General features: G+C 41.0%; 1 protein-coding gene across 1 annotated transcript in view; it reads right to left on the reverse strand.

Moving 5' to 3' along the window:
• Nucleotides 1–26,038, reverse strand: part of alk (ALK receptor tyrosine kinase) — a 343,730-nt gene that overhangs the window by 48,365 nt on the left and 269,327 nt on the right. The window contains exons 5-9 of the mRNA XM_069714659.1: nt 25,306–25,439; nt 8,911–9,042; nt 4,038–4,172; nt 3,573–3,676; nt 1,097–1,269 (exon numbers count right to left, since the gene is read on the reverse strand). Of these exons, the coding sequence (XP_069570760.1) occupies nt 1,097–1,269; nt 3,573–3,676; nt 4,038–4,172; nt 8,911–9,042; nt 25,306–25,439 (678 nt within the window). The remainder of the gene's footprint in view (nt 1–1,096; nt 1,270–3,572; nt 3,677–4,037; nt 4,173–8,910; nt 9,043–25,305; nt 25,440–26,038) is intronic.

Below are 26,038 nucleotides of genomic sequence, written 5' to 3' on the forward strand. Positions count from 1 at the left end.
ATGTTTTATTTGTTAACTTTGTACAAAAAACAATAACTTGCCATTTTACAGGGGGTTATATAGCATCAGTCCTTTCATCTAAATCTCATGCAAGAGAGCGAATACGCATATTTCCCAAAATATTAAACTAGTCCTTTAAGCACTGAGGAGTGAGGCACATTTTTACAGAGCAAATGGTTTTGTGTCAGCACATTTTTTACGGTTTGTCATCATTCTGTTTAAAGATTAGTGTTGGGTTTTTTTTTTTTTAGCTTTAAGACACACATGATTGGTTTGTTGATTGATTTGGCAATGAAAGTAACATTTTCTACAGTAAAAGTGAGTTTTAAACTGAGAGGGGGTTCCCTTTCAGTCCCGATGAGTCAGTGTCGATGATTGTACATCATCACACACATCTCAAACCCAAAACACTCAGATGTGGAGTGTACATATGGTGTCTGCTCCTTGACTTTTGCCTGCACTTTAAATCGTGTCTCTGACTCTCTTTAAGCTCTACAAAGGTCACTGTGCACAGTCTGGCAGGTTCACCTCGTGGTTACGGACATGACATTCTAATTAAGAGCACAAGCACAGCTGACTACATAACCCAGGAATCAAAAATTAATCACTCTCAGGGGAGCGGGATTATCCAAGCTTGAATGGCAAAGAAAAAACCCAGTCAGGCAAACAGAGACGAAATGACTTATCGCTCTTTTCTTTTTCCTCGTTTTATTCTGTTTTGTTTTAATTTCTCTCTTCATTGAGGGGAAATCAGGGCCACAGCTAATTGGAACGCAAGTAGAGTCGGAGAGAGCCTTGAGTATTGATTTCTTTTCTACTCATCACAGACGAGTGGAATAAAGAGAGAGACGGGGGGGGGGGGGTTATGAAAGGGACCTTTTCTTTTTCTTTAGACTCCTTTTTGCTGTGGGAGCATTTAAGCGTTTGTGTGAGTGTGTCAGAGGTTTGTTGAGATGAGAGCTGGACGACTGATCTGCTCTGAAACACTTCCAAGCTGAACTGCCAGTTTGATACCTTCAGACAGTCCGCAACACTTTCACTTTGATATGATCGCACGGGGCTGTCGTGCGGTGAAACAGGTGAGTGTTTGTCGTACCAGTCTGCCAGCCCGTAAAGGGGAAGTATGACGAGTTTCCAGCCTCTCTCGGATTTGTGTTCGCCGGCTGAATGCCACAGTCTGTGCCTCTCCTCTGGGCCAGTACTGTTCTCCATGATCCACAGAGACAGCGCCCCCTTCTGTAAGCCCCCGGAGCACAGCCAGAACCGCAACTGTTGAAATAAGATATCGAATGATCGATGGAGTCAAATACAATTCTAATATGCATCATATTGCATATTGCTCAGCACAGAGTTTGAATTCTGGATTTCTGGGAAACATAATGTGTGTCAGTACAAATATACCACAGCAACTTGAACTTCCTCTGAGTGTGTTAGAATTGAAGTGAACCAGCCAAATGTGTTATCAGTCCTGGGAGGGGTGGAGCAAACAGTAACAGCCATCTGTTCAGTTCTAATTATTCTAAGATTAATAGAATTCAATCAGGATTATAATTTGGGTTATGCTGCTCCTGAACGCTTCAGCACAAATCAAACTTAACGCTTCCAGGAGGAATATTTTAAGTCTAAACCGACTTCAAATTAAACAACACATAGGCTGTCACAGGGATTCAGCAGTGAAATGAAGTCTGAATCGAAGGCTCGGGATGTGACCGTGTCCCTCTACAGCATTTTTCTTTGCAGCCAAGAGCACAATTCCTCCTTTCTTCATTTAAGTGGAACAGATGCTGGTTTAAGCCTGATGACTAAATTCAACACTTTGAGGCTGAGCGCTTGCATTGTGCTCATCGATAGAAAGATGTGGTCCTTATCAACTGCAAAACCACGCGGTGACCATTTAAACATCAAGATTACAGGCGCTGCACCGCGCACGCTGGGCACAACATGAAAGAGAACATGGTCTGTCGCTAATACCCAAAACTAATATCCTCAACATAGTTGTCCAAGAGCAGACAGGCCAGGTTGAACAGCGCCGCTTCAGTGTAGAGAGAAGGATTTAGAGTGCTAATCTGGAATCATGGCTAATCTGTGGCTGTGTGCCAAGAAGCCGTGAGGCCGGGTCTGCGACGATGTAGCGCCGCCTGCACCGCTGTCCACAAATACCAGACACTTCTAATGTACACCTGAGCAGCTGCAACGTCATTTCTGTTCTTTCTTCCTCATGTTTTCCTGTCGAGGTCAACTTCTTGTCACCATTGTCACTCTTATTATCTTGTTTTCTGACCCCTTGACCTTTGCATCATCAACCTCTGACTTCCACCCTAACCTCTCTGTTTCAACTCCTTTCACCTCCTTACAGCTTTAAAGTAAACATACAAAGGGTCAAAGGTCACCGTGCTGACTGATATTAAATTAAATAACACGACTCTAAATCCGAGATGCTACAACATCAATTAATATATCATGTACACCTGGAAGCCTGCTCCGTGAGCGGCATTATGATTTGCTATATTTTAACAACGAGGTCAGCAGGCACGACGTGTGACTGGCGAGGTGAGCCTCACTGTCTGTGAGGATCTCCCTGGACATGCACTCGGCTCAGTGCTGAGCAGCTGTCTAGGGCACTTTACCGTTTGACTTTTGAGCTATTTCTGAAAACATTCGACGTGTCACCTTTTTAAAAAGTTTTTTACTGACATAGAAATATTAAAAACCGTAGCTAAAAACCACGTTGAAGATTACAGCGAAGTGGCCTTCGATACAATTTCTATTTCTATATATATATTTGACTCTTTTTTTTAATTATCCTATAACCCTATACGTGGCAAATTTATGTTTTCGAGTGTTCATGTTTAATCACTGATGGACACTTAGTTTGTGATTATGGTACAGAATTTCTGAATTATCAGTGTGACATCATGCATATAAATCTGTCTCAGCAACTCTGTGTGTGTTCGACTGACACGTCAAAAATATCCAGGTATTGTGCAGCTTTGGAATTGTTTACATATCAAAGTGACGTGTTCTTGATCACCACCGAAGAACACAAACCTTAACATGTGTGGGTAACTAGTTTACTGTCCACACTAATAACCATGCATTATTATTATTAAAGGCAAGGTGCATATTATAAGCAAATATATCATATTAGAGTTGGAGTTAAGATTAGAAAAATGCCTGGAACATTTACTGCATCGTAGCCAAGCTGCTATCAGAGTTCAAAATGACAGCAGTCCTGCTCTCTCTTTTTCATTTGAGAGAATTTACACTTCAGTGACTCAAGCCAAACTTACATTACATAGATAATCTTCAGAAAGCATTGGTTATTCCCTCGTCCTATTTTCCCATGATAAAGTATAAGTGCACATTTTGGGGAAATGTAAACCTTAAAGCATAAAAATCAAACCATATCCGGCTGCTGGGAATTTAAAAAGCCGAGAGTTTAACTCACACACTTTTAGCGTTAGCATGTGAGCTAACTTAAGGTGATAAAGTCTGGTAGTTGTCATTTCAGTCCAAGAAAATCCACGATCATCAGCTCCAACATTACGGTAATTAAGTGCTGAGGGTCTCACCGTGCAACGGGAGTTTCTGAGAGGAGGAGGGAAGAGAGGACTCCTCAGTGAGGCTGAACCACGCTGACCTTTAGACTGGCCGCCCTCCACAGTGAATGTAGTACCTTTAACAAACACACACACATTAAACACACAGATGCAGCTAAGGTGTCAGAACTGATCATTAATTATAGACTAAAAAAATTCAGCATACAAAAATGACTTTGTAAGAAAGTTTGAAGGTTAATAGCCTTTGTAGGTTGCTAACATATTTCAAGATCTTTCCTTTTCAACATTCGCAAAGTAAGATTCAAATGTTTAAAATTAAGTTCACGTTATGATACAAAGTTTAAAAAGCCCCAGTCTGGCTTCATTGTTAAATGTCGCTCTTTGAAGTCCATTTTAATCAGAGAGGATGCAAATGAGTTATTTCATCACTTGATCAGAGCACTGTTGATAATATCACAAGAGACATGCGTGAGCTACCTGATGAGTGGCAGCTCTGTCTGGTTGCCTTGGCCGGGGACTGCAGCCTTCTCCAGGAGAGATCGTGGCCTGTTATTGACTGCCAACCGCACTCGCCCTCTTCAAAAGAGCAGTAGCTTCCATTGAGAAAGCGTCCTGGAGAGAGACAGGGGAGAATATGAGGGGTGGTGGGCGTGGGCGTGGGCGTGGGGGGTGGGGGAGACTGGAAATCAAGAAGTTGAGCGACAGTGAAGGCGAAGGGATTGAAAGGAGAGAAGCCTGTGGGGGTTAAACTAATGGCTCAGAGGACTCGATGTGTGGGCGGAAATTAGGATCGAGGTGTGGTGAGGGTGGGCTCTCAGCCACACTCCAGAAACAGAGGCAGAAAATGGAAAAGCCCTGAGGTGCCTATAGGAGGGAGATAGGAAGGAGTAGAGGAAGGAGGAGGCAGAGGGTCTGGGGGGAAATGAGGAAGCTGAGGTGGGGACGTGATGCTTCTTGGTGGTGGCAATCAGATTGAAATTTCACAGGATGGCACGGAAGCACTGGAGCTTTTCAGTAACCGACTAACAAATTAACAGATAGAGTGAAAATGTTACTGGATTGTGTCGTGGATTCAACTCACGCTTGTTTAAGCACAAAAAGAGAAAGGTGCGTTTGTCTCCTTGTCACCGTGTCATAGTGAATGAGTGCAAACCCTCTTCATTTGAAAGTACAATTTCTCCGTTTAAGCTTCGTTAAGTAACCGACAGGACAAATCAAATACAAGTTAAGGTAGTAAAAATATTTAAACACCCATTAGTATGTCAGAGGCACATTTCCGATTACATTTTTCACTCTCAGATAACACAGTTGTGTCTATAGGGCTCTGCGTCGGGTCACACTTCTTAAACTGATATCATCTCCCAGGTGTTGAAATGACAACAACGCAAATACCCGACAAATTTAAATGAAATGTTAAAGATTATTTGAGTGTGCCATTCACTCACTGTAGCACTGAGGTGCAATTTTGTTCTTTTACTTAAATACAAATTGGCCTCAAAGATCTGTTGATGACAAACCTCTTGTGAAATGATTCACCATGTTAGCAGAGGTGTTATGAGGTGTTCAAATTTTATATGACATTAAAGGTTCAGTTAAAAGTTGTAATTTTCACCTTGATTTTGCTTTTTGTTTCTTTCATCCTAAACTATAGTTGACATTAACTACAACAATTGTGTGGTAACTGTGCGCTTTTTGGAAATGAATTCATCCAGATAGTAACAACTGAATAGAAACTGATCATATAACAGGTGTTTTTTTTCAAAAACTAAAATCTGAAGAGCTTCCTTTCCCTACAATTATTATTATTTTTGTTTTTGCTCTGCAAAAAGTAGAAACACAACTGCAGTTTTATTTCAAAGTAACAGATCATTTGCAGAGATTGTGTCTGTGATGTTTTTCTTGAGCTAATAAAAGGTTCTCTGGACTTTTTGGGCACTGAGTACATTTCATGTTCCTCTGTGTCTTGTGATATGAGTCACTCTTCCCGTTACATAAACCACTTAGTGATAGACTTAGATGCTGTTTATGCAAAGCGCAGAGATTCAAAGTCGCATCATGCTTTCAATATGAACGGAGAAGTCTTTGATGGTTTAATCTTTATGAACGTCATTCACTTAATAATGTCATTTTTTAACTGAATGTCCACACTACTTCAGTGCTGCGTGTCCTGGCAACTTGACAAGTGGACATCGCCTATAAAAATGGATCTTGATGTTATTCAGACCACTGGGCAATTTTATTTTTATAATCTGATAAATGCCAACATCAGCAACCACAGTGCTTTTAGGGCACAACACAAGCAGGACATTTGTGGATTACTTACTCAAAAAAATGATTCACCGTGAGGTCTGTCAACTGCCATACAAACATCCAATTTACAGCGTGTGGCCACGCTGGACACTTTTGACCTGTTTGGTGCTTAAATGTTTTGAAAATAGTATTTAACCTGCAGTCTTGTGCTCTTGACCCAATTTCGACTGCGTTTTTCAAAAGTATTTCTAATTTAATGTCTGAAGATGTCCCAAAAATAATGAATCACTCTCCACAGCAGGTGTTTTTCTTCCACCATTTAAGACTGTGATTGTCTCGATCCGTCAACATCCAGTAACTACAGAATCCACAATGAAATACTGAAACAGTAAGTTAGAAGTGCATTGATGTGTATTTTGTGCCCATCACAGAGATACGTGTAGTTAAATTAGTTGACAAAATACAAGGAGAAGTCTAGATGCCAATAAGTGTTTGGGTGACTTGATCTGCTTTTGATACAATTGATTGATATATTCTTTTTAAATAGACTGACGGGTCCCATTGCTTCTGGTTTTTACTGGTTTGCCTCTGAACTTTCTGACAGACAGTTCTTTGGAGGATCCGCTCATAATTTGTCTGAAAACTCGACAAAATAGATGTTAGGGCGAATTATTTTTCATCTATACTGTATTTGTTAGCCTTGTTGAGTGGTGTCCTCAGGAGACATGACATGTCTTTCCCCAGCAATGCTGATGACACACAGCATTAGATTCTTATGTCTAGATGTCACAATGCTGTCTGAATGAATCATTTAAACAGCCTTTGACTGCGACTGCAGTTCAGGTGTAAGTCAAATTTGTTTGGCCGTATTAAAATGGTTTATGACCCTAATTTAGTTTATTTAAACTTGTTTTTGTTTTCCTTCCCTCTTTTGGAGTTTTTTTCTCCCTCAAAGAGGAGTTTTTTTCCTCCTAGCTTATGTGGGAATTGTTGAATTTCTCTATAATATTGTATTGTATTGTAGTTCTGCTGAAATGTGTTAAGTGCCATGAAATAACCTGTGTTGTGACTTGGCGCTATACACATCAAATCAAATCAAATTGAATTGAATATGCTAAACATTGTGAATCCTCTCATCAGTTTCATTTGTCTTTTTTCCCATGTCATCTGGTTTTATTTCATTATTTCTGATCTGCCATCACTGTGGGGGAAAAAAAAAAGTCTCCAATATTACCACTTCAAATTTTTGCTTGCATCCAGCTTTGATGCAAAGCCGCATTTCTACGTAGCTGCAATGAAAAACCGTAGCGTTGGAAAGCAGCGGGATGTTTTCAGAATTTAGACCGAATAACATCCACCAAAGGAAGCCGCGACTCTCAAAGAGCGGAGGATGTGTTTGTACATAACGATGCCGGGGTGGGGTGGTGAGAGATGCCCACAGGGACCTGGTTTTCGTTATACGTCAGGAATCTCTGTGATTGACACGAGCTAAGTTTGTTGCTCCTGCCTCTTTTCTGCCTTTTTCCTGTTAATGAGCCTTGGCAGGACTTATGAATGATTTAAATAGATCAAATCAAATGAAGACAACTCGTGGATAGATCATAGAGAATAGGCTATCAGAGAGGGAAGTCTATGTGATTTGGATAACAAGGGGTAAGTATGACGGGTGATGGTGATGAAAATGGAACAAATACAGGTACAGTAGTAGACCGTGACGAGCACAAAAATATACATCTGAGAGGTGGACTGATGAATTAACTTATGGATCACTGGTCCTCGTCATTCATCAAAAAGGATAAAGGTCATCACTTTTTAAAGAATAGACTGAGCGACAGAAAGAGAACGTCGATTCAGAGCAAATGACAGCTGGCCTTCATGCCTCATGGACTCTGAGCATTATGAGGGCACGAGGTGGAAAATGTGTGCGGTAATGCAGATTCCCAGTCAACTCATAGCAATGTTACTTTCCCTGCATGATCACTTATTGTCAAACGCTCCTTGTGTTATTTGTGCAGCCGTTGGTCCGATTATTCTCTCAAGAGTACACAATTCAGGGCTATTTTAAACGCAAGTCAACGACGTGTTCAAGCTGCCTTTATGTTTTTTACTGATTGTTACTTATGCTCAAATGTCCAAGTTTGGCTTCTTAAAATCAAAACGTTACACACGCACACACATTTATTACATTCAAATGGTGATTATACCCTTGGGTTAGCCTGTTGGGCTAATTAGCACTAATAGGTCCTCCCGCAGTAGAAAGAGAAAGCGCGCCTGGCTGGGATTTTCACCTTATCGTTACCCTCTTATCTTTCAGTTCCCATTATTAGCACACCTAAATACACAAGAGAGCAGCCATCATTTTAATAAGCACCGTATGGGAGGCTGACCTGTGCTGTGGGCAGCAGCAAATTAATTCTGCTCAGTTTATTTATGGGTGGAAAAACACCGAAATCAAACTACAATTTTTTTTTGAAGAATTCTAGGGGGTAAGAGTTCTGAACTGTAAGTCCATAAATCTCGACGACGATGTAGAAATGCATGCACACAGGTGGGGCTAAAAAAAGATCCCGAGCACACACACACACACACACACACACACACACACACACACACACACACACACACACACACACACACACACACACACACACACACACACACACACACACACACACACACACACACACACACACACAGCAGGGCCTGGGGGACTTCACTTGTGAACAAGATGTCAGCATACTTGGATAGTGTTCCTTCCAGGCCTTGAAAAAAAGGCAGAAAACAAATGTGTAAAGAGATAGAAATCACAGCCATGGAATATGTCAAGGGTGAGAAATGCTAGCCAAGCATAGCTACACTGCCTGTGTTTTTTTTTTTTTTTTTTTTTCTCCCGCTCTGCCAGGAAAGCTCATGAAGACGCTCAGTTGTTGCTCCGTTGGGCAGGATGCGATGGCTTCATTAAGGGCGACTCAACACGGCTGACCGACTTCACAAGTGGGCCGTTTTGATCCGGAAAAAAGAATGCAAGAAGGACAGCCGAGACGCGAGTTCTCCTGCTCTCACGTGGAGCAGCTCGGCTCCTGCGTCACAGTGTACTCACGACACAGGTCGCCTTCGTCATCGCCGTGTGGACAGTCTGGACTGAAGTCGCACAATTTGTCCAGTGGGATCCCGGGTCCCTGGTGACAGTGGTACTGGCCCTCCAGTGTGATGTTGGGGCCGGGTGAGGACGCTGGACGGAGAGAGGGAGAGAGAGAGAGGGAGGGAAAGAAGAAAGTCAAAGAAAACTTGTCACTTTGCTTTCTCACACAATCATACCGACTGTAAACCAAAGTGTTTTCACAGTGCAGTCAGAGTTTAGAGAACAATTTGCTTGTTGGCAGCGGAATAAAAATGTAATGCAACAACAACAACTTTGGTGGCAAAGAAAAATACCTCCCGATTAAGTTCCAAGTTTCCTTATTGAGTATCGCAGCTAGATTTATACATCAGACACAAACACAAATCAGTGTCTCAGGGGAGATATAACTAACAAACTGGAGAACATATACAGTTACTACAACAGAGTACATCAGCAAGTGACAAAGGCTACTATAAATCCTGACTCGAAACCTTGTGTGTCATCCACTGACTGCCAGCACCGTCATAAAAAACTTGGCACAGACAGTGTAAGCATCTGGCTTTGAATACAGTACATATCCATCAAACAAGGAACACAGGCAGCAAAAACAATGACCTAGATACCGTTAGCAGGTTGCACATGGGGTGGGAGCGCGCGCGCACACACACACACACACACACACACACACACACACACACACACACACACACACACACACACACACACACACACACACACACACAAATACACCAATTGATATCACTGTACTCAGCAACTCAATTGTAACCGAGGACATTTGCATATCTATGCAAATTAGAGAAGTGATATCTCCAGGTTGTGAAAACGGACGACTCACCTTCACCTTAATCATCAGAAACGGATCACAGTGAAGAGAACAAAACCGAGAAGCAGGGGGAAAAAAAACTGTTCACTGATGGGGATCTTGTTTTCTCATCCGCTTTCATTATGGAAAAATAAACTATAAACAAAACAAGAAATGATTCTTATCGTGAGTGACTTGCTGCGCTTACTGTAGTTCGCCCTTGATCTGTAATATGCAGATTTGTTCTCTGTTCAGACGAACTTGCCGTTAGATAACGACTCCATGACAGGAGAGGCAGCGTAGAACGAATGCTGTTAGCCGAGCTGACTCGATAGGCAGTAATGCCCCACTAAATTTCAACAGGAAGGTTGTAATTAATGTACTTTTTTTTTTTTTCAGTTTGCATTTGTGCGTGTGTGTGTGTGTCATGATGAAACACCTTTGGTACCACTTTTCTCGAGCTAAGACTTGCATTACGGTGACAGGCTCATAAAAAACGTGACAGGACAAGATAAAGTGCGGCATAAATCAACTCAGATAATTTACAACGCTACATGTCACAAGGAAATGAAAACAACACACAATGAAAATGCCAAACCCCAACAAAAATGTAAACGTATTAGTACTTACAAATTTTGACAGTTCCCACTACAGCAAAAGTCAAAGTAATTACCTGCTCATAAAAAGTGCAGTATAAAAAACTGTAAGCAGTCAAAATGAAGCACGAGGTTTCCGTAATGAAACCACAGTAGTTACTGCCACTCTCACACAGTAAAGAAAACAAAATAGAAAAGTGTAAATTTGGTACTAGCACAGAAATTACTGTCGTGTTAAAATGCATCAGGCCAGAACATTGTTATGCCTCATTCTCAGCACAATCCACTCTTTATTTTTCATTTTGCACGTAGAGAAACCTTGAGTCCCAGTGGGAAACAGTCACTGTTAACTGTGGATTAGAACGAGAGGGGGGGATTTTTTTAATGGACAAAACACAGGAGTCAGAGGCCTCCCATGGCAGGACAATCACGGCAGCAGAGTGCCCCATTACCATGTCAGTGAGCAATCCAGTTCAAACCCCTTTTAAAACCAGCTTTAGTAAATGACTTTGATCATGAATACCCTTTTGTGTCATTGCTTCTGAATTATCTCCCTGTGCTCTTTCTACAAACTCGTGCACACATGAAACTGCAGTCTGTGACATTTACTGAGAAAAACAGAAGGCGGCAAACGTACTATTTTATTTAAATGAGGTAAGGCGAATGCTTGTTTGTTTAACACCCCGTGTGTGGGTATAGATGTGGTTTTGTGACGTGTATTCAGTCATGCTCAACACATGTATTATGCATTGGTTGTGCTCAGATGCTTATTCTCTGTATAATGTTCACACCGCAAGCAGAACGATTTATCATGAAAGAAAAAGTTATCTCAACTGTACTGAAACCTTTGGGCAAAGTATGTAAATGCATCGATTTATCTAAGTTTGATGACTGTGAAGTAAAAAAAAAAAAAAAAAGTATTGAAGTTGCAGTGTCACTAACTTTAAGCTCCCGAAGCAGGTAAGTGCAGTCAGACACGGCCGATGCACTCCCGGCCTACCGCAGTTCTTAAATCACACTTGTCAGATTGTGAAAACAAGTGGGTCAGCGGGGGATGAATTGCCTGTGGGAGTAAGCGAGCTTTGTTATCCTTGTGCTCGTGGAGTTGGCTTGGCTTTGTGAGGGGAATGATATACGAGTGGCGGAGAGCTGGAGAGGTGACTGGAGAGGGCACAGCAACTGCTGATAAAGGACAAAAGAGATGCTCAAACACAAGAGTCAAGCTGCTTGTTTGTACAAAGCTAAATTGGTGACAATTATTGTGTCTGTTAACATTAAATAACTGAAAACAATCAGAATGACAAAGAAAGCTTGGGCCGTTTAATTCACTACCACAATGTAAAGAGCTATGCGGAAGGTGAACAGTTAACTTATGTCAAGCTGTTGTACTGTTATCAACTTTTTTGGTGTACATGACAAATGTTTGAGGATATAAGAAAAGAGAACAAACCCACCAGACAAGCCATTTATTGCAGCAACAAAGCAAACTTATTCAGTAATCAGAAAAAAATGGTCATTTCAGTCTCTGAGAAATAAAAGCTGCAGGACAGGCTTTCATAAAATGACACGTATAGTCTGTTAACCAAACGCTGGCTACGGCATCAATTCAGACTCCTCTATGTTTGTTTTTTATAACTGCACACTCCATTTCTGATGAAATTATGTGCAAAGTAAAGACAGACTCTGATTCAGATTTTCATTACCGCCGTCCAGCTTTGCAAGGTTTCACAACAAATACGTTTCGATCCAAAATAACGTCGGCCGCTTCGCTGTGTTTTTCAGGTTCACCAGATTTTAGTCAGACTTACCGGTTTACGCTGACATTGATCTTCTGTTATCAAAGCTGAAGAAATAGGAAAAACAAAGAGACTAACATCCTGTTTACTTACTTTTCAGCCTCGTTGCTTCTGTCTAAATGAAGAACGCCAGAGCCGTCCATCACAATCTCAAGTGTTCAGGTTACCGCGATTGACTGGTAGCAACTTTTAGTGGATAATTGTAACAATGAAGGGGATAACCAGACAATTACAAAGTGCCATCACTATATGCTGTAAAGGCTGGTGTTGCCACTGGTGATATCCAGTCCACAGTGAGAGTACACGTCACTGCTCTGATTTTTAACGTCTGATCCAAGAGAGAGCACCCAGGGTTTATTCTACACTCTGATGGGTTGCTAGCTGTACGAGCTGTTGGAGTCATGTTTGAAAGACATTTTTCTGTACATTTTTAGGACGTGGTAAGCAGCAGGTATGTTTTCCTTTAAATGACGCTGTAATGCCTTAAAGGCGCCTTTGTATTAACACAGATTTCCGTTCCTTTTTTTTATTATTATTTAAGCAGGTAGGTGCTATATAAATATTGTGGAAGTGTCAAAACTAACAGTCCAATGGAAAAAAAAAAACTGACGATATTTAGCAAATGTGCTGTTTGGACCTCAGTTAGTTTGTGATGTCACAAACAAACACTTGTGTCATATGCCTACACTTAGCACAGCCCACTTCCTGACCATTTATGTGCAAGAAAACACAGAGCGTCATTCTGTCACAGAACTAGAAAACTACAACACCAAAGAAAGCGTGTGGTTGGTCAGGATGTGCGCGAATCAGAAAAGAGTCAGCCAATCAGGAGAGGGTCATTGATGTGTGGACCTTTAAGACACAGACACAAAACAGCCTGTTCTTGGTAGAGCTCCAGAGAGAAGCTTGCTAGAGGAGATGTAAAACTATATTCAGTCATTTTTTTAATATTTAAAAATATATTTTTATTGATATCAGGTCTGCAAATAAAACACTGGAGAAGTTTAAAGTTTGGGACCTTTAAAGGTGCATTAAATGTTTATCTAGTGCTGCTTTCTAAAGACAGCAGTGCAATACATTATATGTGTGGGCCTAATTATCACTTTATAAACAGAAGGAAATCAAATAAATTTGATAAATGAGTAATTTAATATAAATGAGTAATTTACATTAAATACTATTTGTCCTTAAGCATGTTTCAAAGGCGTCTTTCTTTTGTTTTTTCTCTTTCTCCTCAGATCACCTTCCAGGCAGCTCTAATTCTTATTCAACTTTCATAATGGAGGCAGACCACAGCTCCACCCGGCTGGATCATCGTTAGGTGCTGGAACCATCAGTGAGCGGCAACTAGGTGCAAGAGATGTCCAAAACGCTCAGATCCGTGCTGGTATATCGTTTATTTTTTAAGCTTTTGGACTGACAGATCCTCATCAGAAAAACACATTCACTGTAATTTATGCCGGTAAGCATTTTGTAACTGTAACTGCTTACAGGAGGAAAAAAAAAATGGAGGCTTTCGCTACGAGATCAAATCTCATCAATAATAAAATCCATAGAGGGCGGCAAATGGTGAGGTCAGTGAAAATCGTTAAAGTCAGGGAAAGAGCTTTGGAAGTCATGCATATAGAGTATTTACACTCCAAGCTATCGATGCCAAGACATTTAAGAACCACCGGTGGAGTGTGTTCATTGAAACAAACTGAATTTTTTCCTACTGGCACACACCAAGGTACATGTTTCTATTGTAAGGAGAATGACAAATAAGTGATACTCTGTTTGGGAAGTCGTGGCTCCCCTTACGCACACGACAATAACTGAAATCAACAATAGCATTTAACAGTATTTTTGCATAACTGCGTCACGCATATCACATTTTAGAGATTCCACCGATAGAGACGTCTCACTCGATGGGATATCATGCAAAGCAGTTTATCTTGCCATTTGAATAAAACCTCCTCCACGGTTTGGTGGAGATCGCTTGTAGATTTGAATACAGACAGACGCGTCCTTGTTGAAGACAAGCGGCAAAAACACATTCTGGGCCCGTAGACAGGGATAGACTCGTGAAGAAATTGATATGGCTTTTGTTTTTCCTACAGATGAGCAAGCATGTCAGCTGTATCCTGAAATCCCTCTATGTGCTCTGAAACAACAACAAAAGAGTCTGAAGAAGTGCCTGGTTGAAGGACTGCTTTGCGTGTGCAGAATGTCAATAACTGGAAACTGCATCAAAAAAAATATCTTCACAGACTTGATTGATTCCAGCGTAGAACTCGGCAGCAGTTAAAACACATTTATCTGATTCTGCTCATTCATTACAGTGTAATATCCAATCTCAAGTGCCTTTATTGTCGCCTCTCCTCTGTCATAGGGGACAAAAAAAAATCTCAAGAGACCCGAGGAAGGGTGGTGCCACTATCCTGCCACCCCATCTATGGCAAAATCTGGAGATATTCATGGAGATTTACAGTGGCTGCAACACTCAAGATGGATGCAGATGGGCTTCCCACTTGACAGTCGACAAGAAGTATTCGCTCATGAATTCAATTAACTGCACAGAGCTACGCTCGATTGGTCCGAGCTCGGCCCAATCACTATCACTATCTGTCATGCTCCCCGCCGGAGAGAGCGGCACACACGAGAGCAGACTGGTGCAGATAGAAAGTGAAAATAATACCTTTAATGTCTATTCTACAATCCCCAGATCATTTCTTCACTTTGGATTTACATTCATTTCATTTGGATGTTAAATTATGTTTTGGTAAAACATTATCTGAGAAGTCAAATTGTTTCACTTACATATTTCAAAAGCCAATTTTTTTTATATGAGCACTCATTGAAGTACTGTGAAGTAAAGTAGTCTAGTTGCTTTAATGTGGGCTACATTAAATGTGATAAGTAGAGAGCAAAACTATTAAATTCAGTACTTTTTTTTTATAAAGTATGAAAGAGTATATTCCCTTGATGCCCCATAATCATACAATGTACTCATTCTAAATTATTATTTTTTTATAATAAATAAAGTTATACATTGCATATGTGTAACATTTTTTGTTGTTTTTGCTAGCATGGTGCAAATCAGACTCAATTTCACTGTGTGAATATGGGACTGGTCTCCCTCCATAGGGAACATTTGTTCCATCCAACTGAGCGTGGACCTCTAATTAATTCTTACCAATCAAATTCTAGCCAATCAGCATGCGCCAAAACCGTCCGACACTCTCCCGCTGCTGCAACTTTCCACCGCCCGTGTCAACCAAAGTGTTTTTTCCTGAGTACAGCATATTTTTAAAATTGTTTTAATGAACACCAGCAGCTTGACGAGGTGCTGAGTGTTTATTCTGTGCCGAGCGCTGAACATTCTGCGTTTTATTTTTGTCAGTCACTGAAAGTTGAAAAAATGTTAACGCTGCGTTGTCACCCGTCGTCCAATGACAGTAAAGGAGGGGGGAAACCAACGCGGTTAACCACCGCCGCTGGTCGCTGGTTGGTACGCTCTTCAGAGTGGCTGTGCAGACGCGAATACGAGCCGAGCTACCAGACTGTGTTCACAGCGAAGAAAATTGAAACGGTGAATGAAGCTTTTTGCTACTTCTGAATCTACAAGGTGGCCTTTCTTATCTTTAAGCCTAATTGTTGAAGAGCTGTAAACTCTGGCCCAAAGTGTTTGGCTGACCAATCAACAGACCAACAAACCAAAATAGAAACAAGATGCAAAAATGGCTAAAACTGAGTAGATATATTTGAGTTAACTTTACTGAACTATTACAGTTATAATGACACACTTTATAAACGTGACTATTGTTCACGCAGGTTACGTTTGCTACTTTGGTGGTTGATGTTCTGACTTCACGACATATTTTACATTTACATAGTTACAAGAAAATAAGAACAACTGAGAAACATCCCTTCAAGCTGTAGTTTCACTTTCCCCCCCCAATGTGTGTGATCGTTTCTCTGCAGAATACAAAAGTCTGACATTCACATGCTGCATCATCATTTGTCTGAATCTTAAATCACCCCATGCTGGCTTTTTTTTTGTCCCCTTTGAGGCTCCTCGCATGACCACACCTACTTGTCTAATCATCCAGAGCAGTTTTAGCATGAAAGCCTCTGCTCCACACACACTGTGGGCCTGGTGAGACCGGAGCCTTTGTTTTGTTTAAAACCAACAGCACTATGCCACAGGGCTTTGCCTCCACAGAGTAAACTCAGCCTTGATGTTCATAGTTTTTTTTTTTTTTTTTTTTTTTTAGGTGGGATTCATTTCATACAAGAAATCAGATCATTGCACAAACTTTAAGGTTTAAAATATGAATGATTTTGGATATTTATAAGCAAATCATGTTTTTATCTGATAGTAATAGCTATGATTTTGTTAACATCACAGACACCGATTACTTCAGCAGGTGTCGCGATGCGTCAAAGGCTCATAAATTCTGTTAATGTTGTTGAAATTTGTACTTGCTACAGATCAAAGTCGGGAATAATTGTCTTCAAGGCTTTCAACATCAAGTTAATGAAATTTCTCTCTTTTGCTCATTTCATTTATAACAGATGAATCACATCCTGTACCTACATAGTAAGTATAACATACAGTGGGCTGCTTTACATTTACAGGACAGAAGTGACTGAATGAGCAGATTAAATACTTCTTGCCAACATTCTTGATGCAAACGCCGCCTCTACAGAATGAGAGTAGATTTACGGTTGCTGTATCTTAATAACTACCTTTTTCTTCAATGATGCTTTGAGTCCATAACATGCAGAAATGTCCTCCTCCATGCCAGGTTAGGGTTGATTTAGACATCTGTTCCATTTGGCATATGCATCTTGGGAACACTCTATTCGGTGCTCTGGGCCATTTAACACTTGCTCAATATCTTAAAATGAAACTGCCTATGTAGATTGCCTTGGAAAGGTTCCTGCAACAGAAAGCCAGTTTGTGTTGAGGGGATGCTGCTTGTGGAAAGGCCCAAGGCAAGAGATTAGAGGTATAATGTGATGAAGCTCAGTACTGCCAGGGAGGGCCTTGTCTTGGCAAGTTGTATCTTCTGTTAATTGATGAGCTGTTGTTTTGGCTTTTGTGTTTTATCTCTAACTTGCTCCTACTTTTGTCTGTCACCTCAAAGGACCTCAAAGTATCCCGGTTAATCATAAGATATACAGAAACCACAACACAAGGAAACAAACACCCATATAATTACCACAAAGTAAATCTGGCACATAAATGAACTGCTGATTGTCCTTAAGGCTCCTGAAGGCTTTGACTGAAAATGAAAGACTAACTCCTTTTTAACATACTAATCATCATTTTACTCATGAAACACAGTAGCAATGAGTACCTGAGATCAAAATTGACTTTCTTTTTCTGTACTTTTAAGCTCTGCCCTCAGGCAGACAGCAAAAAACTCACACTTAAGGAAATAAAACACAAAAAAAGAATGGATAAAAACAGTTTATGTTGATCTGAGTAGAAAACAGAGATGGAAATATGTTTCAGAGACCTGAAATCATGTTTTGTTTGTGCATGTTGGATTGAGTAGATGATCAGCAAAGCATTTGACTTACTCTCTATGCACAGACTATATAGTAGATGTAAAATAAACACATCTATTTTTAAAGATTGGGATTATTTACACTCACTTCTCTACCCTCCTCATTTTAGTGACAGAGATGCACTGTTCCAATATACCAGAGCTGCACCTGGTCTCATTGTAAAACGTAAACATTACATCTTCACAAACCTCAGTATTAAACCCTCCACAAGCCTTAAACGGGACATTAATATATGCTGTAAAATGTAGTTATATCATGAATATCTTTATTATTTTTCTTATCTCCCCGTTTATTCAAGATGTGGTGAAGCTGCAGGTAAAAATTCACTTGCTAAAAAAAAAACATGAGCCTGAAGTACTGTCACACGGTGAAATATGCAGACCTTAAATACAAAAGAAGACTAATATTTGATGGGAAGCTTCTGTTCTACATTTAATCAAAAGTTAAATTGAAAAGATGCCAACATTTCTCAAGTAAAGCAGACATCTTTCTCTATTTGATTTTATTTAGTAAATATATTCTGCCTGCACCTTGACCCTGGTTTATTTAAATTTATGCTACAAATTATTCAGTGTTAGGTAAAAATAAATATGTGAAGCTTGACAATTATTGCTTTGGTAGAAATAATACCTGATGTGCAGCTGAGCACATGTATGATCAATCAGTGTAAGGGACTAAAAGAAGAAGATGCATTATGCTCTCCTTTGAGGCTCCTCTTAATCTCAATACAATATGCTGAATTGTTAATGTGACATAACAACAGTCATAATGCTCTGTTTATAGCCAGATGTGTCCTGTTACCCGGGCAGCAACTTCACTTCAGCATCAAGTAAACTCCTGTACATCCTACCATATTTCCTAACTAGTGATGAAGCGGTTCAGTATGAACTCTACGTGGTCAGATGTCACATACAACAAATTGTCTTGTAAATATTTAGATCATAAAGCATTAAATATATGTGTCTGTGTTTTTTTACACTAAGATTACAGTTCAACATTTACTAACAGGCAGCACAGACATTATTCTAATATGTATTTTCATGAAACACAGCAGGTTCAGAGGACTCCTCACACTTTAGATCAGGAAGTATAGGAAACACCATTGCTATAGGAACAACGACTGAGGAATATCAAAATAGATTTAACGTCTTTCTGAAGGTAAGACCTAAAGAGGTAAATTGTGCACCTGGGACCTGATTTCTGTGTGTTTTTAACGCTGGTAGAGGAATGACAGGTTCGGTCTGTCAGTGGGTGCGTCCCTCAGATCCTGACTAAAAATATCTCAATAACTGTAACAAACTGTAATGATATTCTATACAGACACTAGTCCCGCCCAGAGGATGAACCATAATGACTCTGGTGAACTTTTTCTCAATATAAGGTCCAATACTTAGGTTTATGATCTAAAACTTGCATGCTATTGTTTTTTTGTCTTAACAAATATTTGACTAAATAATAGTGTCCACACTATTTGGATCCTGAAAGTTCTTAATTTGCAAATTCTTTATCATTTAATTTGATAATACTTAAGAAATTGTTATGTTTTTACAAGTATCTTACCATAAGATATTGTCAGTAGAGAAATCTGCGTACATAAGAGTCTTTTCTTATTAGCTTTATGCCAGCACTTTATTGTTTTAACTTACAGTACAAAACTGTACGTTATACAGTTTTGAATACAAAAAAATAATTTGCAAAACTATTAATTTCTGCATTTCTTTGTTTTTTTTTTTCTGCTGTACCAAGATACAGAACTGAGATACATAAACCAGGAACCATGAATTTGCTTTGTACCGTCACACCCCAATTAAACATGAAAGCTTCAGTGTGTTGAGCCTCCAACAGTAAATTTTCACTTTCATTCATGCAGTCAGAGTCAAAGTGAAATTTTAATCTCAACTAAAGACATAATAGAGCTGTCCTGCTAAGATAATGAATGTATTTCCCCCCCCCCCCCCTCCAAATCACCATCACCCATCCATCCATATGTCTAACACTGTCTACTCCGCTGGCTTTCCCCGAACCCATTTTTCTCATTGCCTCTTTAGGGCCGTGTTTGATTGATGGGCCCGTGGACACCCCCACGCTGCCGTGTACCTAATCGCCAAGTATGGACTTGCCGTAACGCTCCATTAGGGGCCTGCAGCAGCAGTGCAGTGGTTAGGGAAATGGGCCAGGGAAGGGAAGGTCACCGGTTGAGATTCCCACGGGGTTGACCCTCTTCTTCTCTCAGCTACATGTCAGACCAGAAAAATGAATTGTGACAGTTTTCAGGCTAATTCACAAGCGAAAATACCAAATATTCTCTTCAATGGATGAACATCGTTATAAGTGTTCCTTTGCCACAGTGCAATGGCAGAGGAAAAGTCAAATGTGCTATTGACACAATCTGGTAATGAGTTTGTCAGTCATCACACTGGTCTCTGTTTACTTCCAGGATGAGAAACTGTAGGAGGTTAAGAGTGTCACTGACATGTTTGCTGAGCCTGAATAATTACGTTCTCTGTACAGCTATGGCACCGCAGAGACACTGGCAGAGGGTAGGAATCTAACTTCCTGTCAGCAGGATGAGCTCCACAGATAGGCACATAGCCACACAAGTCACTTTAGGGGCAGCAAATTGGATTGCTTGTTGGTCGAGTGACTGATGAATTAATTAAAGTGGAAGGGTCCGCAGAAAGAAGTCAGACGCTGCTCCATTTATTTATCCTGCATTGACGATATCTCCTTGCCCTTCACTGGCTGCAGAAATCACCGCGTTTCTGCTAAGGACACAACCAAGAGGGAGGAAATGGATGTCGTCAAACTTCAGTCCAGATTCAAGAGATCGCAAGAAGAGCTGATTAACACGGAATCTGTGAGATGAGGTGAACTTGAATCAGAGGGGTGTACTACGAAGCAAGTCCAACATATCCAGGCTGTCTTTGTCTGAGCCGGCTCAACAAAGCGGAAACTCGCAGTCAGAGATCATCGGTACCGCGACGGTGGTTATCAGCTGTGTTTGTAGCATCCGACCAATCACAAACATGGACAAGTGCACTGACAGCAGAGCCACATATTTTAAAAACGATGAGAAAATTATAATTTAAAAACAATTATGAAGCGATTAAACACATAATTCAGGCTGAATGCAGAAGAGTTGCAGCTGCTAAATGATGGAAGGATGCGTCGCCGAAGTTGAGAGGCTTATAATATCACCTCACCTCTGTCTCTGTTGTAGGATGATAGCAGTAGAAAAACACAATGAAATTAATCTATACCTCGTGTGGAAATCAGGTTTGTCGGTCTCTAAACACTCTGCCCCCCCCGCAGAGGACCGTCTCGCCGTCTCACTCTGAGCACACACGCCGAGCTCCACGGGATCTTCGAATCTCCGATTGGTGATGACATTTTTCAGAGAGGACTGATTGGTCAGTAGGCGAAACTTTCTGACGTTTTAAACCCATATCTCCAACATAACCTGTCCTGGACCAGGTTAAGTTTGCAGCACGAGTTACCATGGTGATCTAGCCTGCTTAAAAGAGAGCCACCATGACACGTCTGACACCCCTGGCTGTAGTGTCAACATACCTCGCTGAGCCACTAATCTTGATTCGTAGTACACCCCTCTGCTGGCAATAACAAGGTCATATTTTGACCTAAGACTGTTAATACTGTATACCTCGAAGCAAACTTGATAAAATGATTAAGCAAAACGCGCAACAAGAACTTGGACACAAAATAGATTTGAAGCATTTTTTTGCTCTCTTAGTGATTTGAGAATCCTTAAATGCTTCTTGTACAACACTCACACGGTCTGCAGGAAAACTATCGTGCAGGTGCAACAGTTAAAATTCTCATCTTATTATGTCCACGGTCTCTCAGCTGGTAAATAACCTTTGAGACAAATTAATCAATTAATCAAAGTCCAGTTTGGACCCACCTTTGTGCAACTCTCCCCAAAACCCTGACAGGTCATTAACAGCAGAAATGAGCTCATTTTGCAAGCACGGGACCGGAACAAATAAAGCAAACAACTGAGTCTGAGAGCCTTAATCGAGCGGCCGGGCTTCGTGTTCTGTGCCAGGTAGGAAGGAAAGTAATTCGAGCCTGAGCTTGTGACAGGTGCTGGAGGGGAAAGTGGGGGAGGTTCAGAACACCGCGAAATGTGGCGAGGGCCGCACGGTGAGCGTGCCGAGACGGATTAGGGCTTAGTTTGGGAGTGGGATGTGTGTAGTGGGTGTTGCTGGGGGGACACAGGTGGTGCCTGAGGAGAGTACAGCACGTCTGCACGTTTTTTTTTTCTTCTCCCGACTAGCCGCGGCTTACGTGCTGCCTGTCAAGAGGAACACAGTGAACCCAGAGCTGAGAACAATTAGACACTGTTCAACCAAGGCTGGGATTTGCATGAGCAACAGCTCTCGTGCCGCTCCGTCCCAACAGGGACGGAACAGACAGTGTGGGACCTGGATTTATACTTATGTTTTGGATTACGTTTACATTTTAAGCTAATAAATGACCTCAGATGTGCAGCATTGAGGGCTATTGTGACAAATATGAATTGCATTTGTTCTCCTTCTCCTTGTCCTCATTATCTATTTCTGTCACTTCCTCTTGTTCAGACGCTCACGCAGACATTTACATATTTGACAACCAGATAGAGATAATGTAGCGCCAGGTGTTGCTGATATGTTATCAGGCCTTGAAAAACTCAGCCGAATCAAATAATAACTTCTTCCGTGTAACTAACTATTGTGACCTGACCTCAAGTGCCATGTGGACCAAATCTGCAGACAAATCTTCATGAACATGTCCTTCCTTTCGAGCGACGCTCCTCATTCATCCGGAGCTAAATATTGACCCAGCAGAAAAGCTATTTCTCTGTTGCGCAGCGCAAAGACACTTGGCCTCTGTAAAAGTAGAGGAGATTAACTGTGAGCATATCTCTGAATTCAAAAAGAGGCCTGTGGGTTTGATCAGCTTTTTTAAGATGCTCTGTATTGTTTAATAGAAAATTGCACGGTAATGCCCACTTGACTGCCTTCCAGTGTGCAACATAAGAAGTAATGGAATAAAGTGGACTTCAACCCCAAATCTCCAGCTGGAAATCAGTGCATCTGAGGCTGATAACAGGCCTCAGGCAGGGGAACCATTGTTCACAAACAGCTGGATACAAATGTTTCAGCAAATTGCGTATTTTGTAGATTTTTGAAGTAAAATGAAGTAAATCCTACAACAATAAGACATGCATGACAAAACCGATAAAAATGTCAAGTGTTAATTTACTGTTGCGTTTTATTTCATGAGCTTAAAAATTTGGCATTTAATTGTAGCGTGTGCTAAAGGGCATCCTCCAACTTGTAAAGCGTCAGAGCCTCATTAGCTTTAAACAGGCTTTAATTGACTTTTTAGGACTTGTAAGGAAGGTCAAGGATTGTCATTAGGAACTGTCAGCTGTTGACAATTACAGAGCTTGATAAATGTTTTCACTCCACGGCCACTCAGAGCAAATGACTGAGAGTTTGAAAATAATTATAATTGATACCTACAAAGCAGGTGATGGCTGTAGAAAGATATCAGTGCTTCCAGCTGTCTGAAATCTCATTAAAAACAGCAACTCAAAGGAGCAGTGGAAGTCAAGACAAGATATGAAAAACCAAGAAAACCTTCAGGCAAAACTGAACACCTGCTGAGAATGGAAAAGAAAATCATGCAAAGTATCTGCTTGAGGGTTCAGCGGACTCAGAAATGATGACACAAGGTGCCGTCACAGCACAAAGGTCAACAAATGCAAAGCACATCTGGGGCCAGAGGTCAACCGAAGTACTCAGGAGGCCCAAAACCTTTTCACGTGCCTCAGTTACTGCTTCATATTTCTTCTTTTGTATATAACTGTGAAAATGGGGGTTCAAGTTTTTTTTTTTAAACTTTAAATAACAAAATATAGTATTTGCTCAGCGGTGCCCAACATTTTGCATACAGTGAGTAACAACAACATATTCCTAGTCTGCCTGTGTAGTAGCAGCACTTGTCTTACAAACAGGAAAAACAAATTGAGCCAAAGCGCATTCATGTTTGTAATATGACCGCAACAGTTTTTTTATGCGACCACTATTAATACAGGACTAATAATAAAACCCAAACTAAAGCGACATGTCATATGTGATGACACAAGATTTGGATTTTTATTATAATTTCCCAAAAACAATTCTGCAAATCTGGTACCTCTCATTTGTGGATGAGAGAAAAGATAAAGATGATGAAAAGCCTCTTATCAGCATATTTAGAATATGTATTCTCAATTGTAGTGAAAAATATCCACATGTGAATCAACATGAAAGTACTATATAAATTATAAATACTGTAACACATCTGGTTAAAAAAAACAACAAAAAAAAAACAACTTCTACAAGCACAACGTTGTGTAAACAGCATTATATCATTGTAGGATCTCTTTTGAGCGTGTCTGCCAATTTCAAGATTGAATTTAGTCCGTGATAAGAAGCTACTGGTGAATCATTTCTCTCGGTCACCCTTTACTTGATTATTCCTTTTTATGCAAGTTCAGCAGACGCTAACACGGTCTGGTAAACAAGTTCTGTTATAGAAGCCTGACATGAAGGTTTTTTTTAAAACTAATTCTCAGTGAAGAAACCAGGCCTAGTTCAACATGTAGCTGCTTATAAAATAATAATGACTTACATTATACAAATGTGGATATTTCATACAAGCACAGCATCAAATCATCACTGGGTCTTTGCGGCATTCTGCACCTCTCTGCCTGTTAAACATGGCCTGTTAGAGGAAACAAGGATTTTATCTACATTTCCTCAGTAATGCAGACACGAAATGTTTAAGCAAGGGCTGCTGTGCTTTTGCCTCCAGTTCAGAGGAAATTGAATCAGTTATATTAATTTAATTTGAGGAGCTTTCGAGGTAGACAGAGAGAGATATTATTTCAGTCTCTTCCAGTCTACGCAATTCATTCCACAACATGAATGTAATGAAGTTTAAAAAAAAAATCACAATGTAAGCGCCGCAATTTCTAGTTTGACATGTTTGAGCTGCTTCGGGAACTCGGTCACTCAGCAAACATGTGAGGCACATTTTGTCCGCAAACACGTTGGGAAACAAGAAAATAGCCTCCAAAATACCAAAGATCCAAAAAGTTATCATCTCATATCATGAGTCCTTATTTAGACCCATTTATATTCAATCCTCAAACTAATGACTTTTATTGTAGGTTATTTTAATTGATCAGTGAATCAATCTTTCAGTCACTATAAAGAGGTATTATGCTGCCTTTCCCACGTTTATTTAGCGAGTGTTTTGTCGTGATTATTTGGAAATAGTATATGATAAAAGTTTTTCAAACTTGGTGAATCAACTTCATTTTTTTCATAATTCTACAGTTATAACAGCAATGCCACTCACACACACACACACACACACACACACACACACACACACACACACACACACACACACACACACACACACACACACACACACACACACACACACACACACACACACACACACACACACACACACACGCCCGCGCGCACACACGCACGCACACATATAGCCGCAATCTCATTTAGATGGAAGAGTTACTTACCCATAGTGCAGTTGGTGGTGAAGTGGGGCTCGATGGTGGCCATATCGTCCTGCGGGATCCGCTGATCGTAGCCGGCCGAGATCCGAAAAGGTGTACCTCCGTGGGTCCCCAGGGTGAGGTGGACCACCGCCCAGCTGCCAAGGAGAGAGAGCAGGAGGAGGGTCAGTGCAAGGAGCAGACACCACGGCTGACAGAGGTACCCACACCTGCTGCGGCTCAGAGGGGTAAGGGTGGTTCGGGCCTGCTCAGCCTGAGCCTCGGAGGAAGGACTATCCAGGGCTTCAGAGGAGGCCGACACGGGGGCTTCCTCATTTTCTTCCATTTTGGGAGGGTCCCTTTCTTCCTTTGTCTGGTGATGCATGGCCCACCCTTTGAGCCCACCCAGACTCTGCAGATCTAGAAGACTTTGGAGATGGCCAGGTGTGAGGTGGTGTCTCAGTTGAAAGCTTTACGGCTGGACTTAGGTTAAAGTAAATTACAGCAGGTGTGTGGTCAAGAAACAACGGTACACTCAGGCCAAGTTCTTGTGTGTCAGTGAGCCGCAGTCCTGCGGTGAATGCTGTCCTCCCTCAACCACCCGCTGGCTTTGTGCAGTTCAACTGTCCCTAATTTTATTAAGCAAATTGTGCTGATTTCTCTTTGGCTCGGAGCTCATCAACAGTCTCTCCCACTCCCTCCCTCTCTCTCACTCCCCTCCCCCTGTCTCTCGCCCATCCTTTCACTCATACACACA

The sequence above is a fragment of the Brachyistius frenatus genome, unplaced genomic scaffold (assembly GCF_029030835.1).
Source record: "Brachyistius frenatus isolate BFR_SWC_R1_liver_20210118 unplaced genomic scaffold, ASM2903083v1 Contig_133, whole genome shotgun sequence".
NCBI lineage: Eukaryota > Metazoa > Chordata > Actinopteri > Embiotocidae > Brachyistius > Brachyistius frenatus.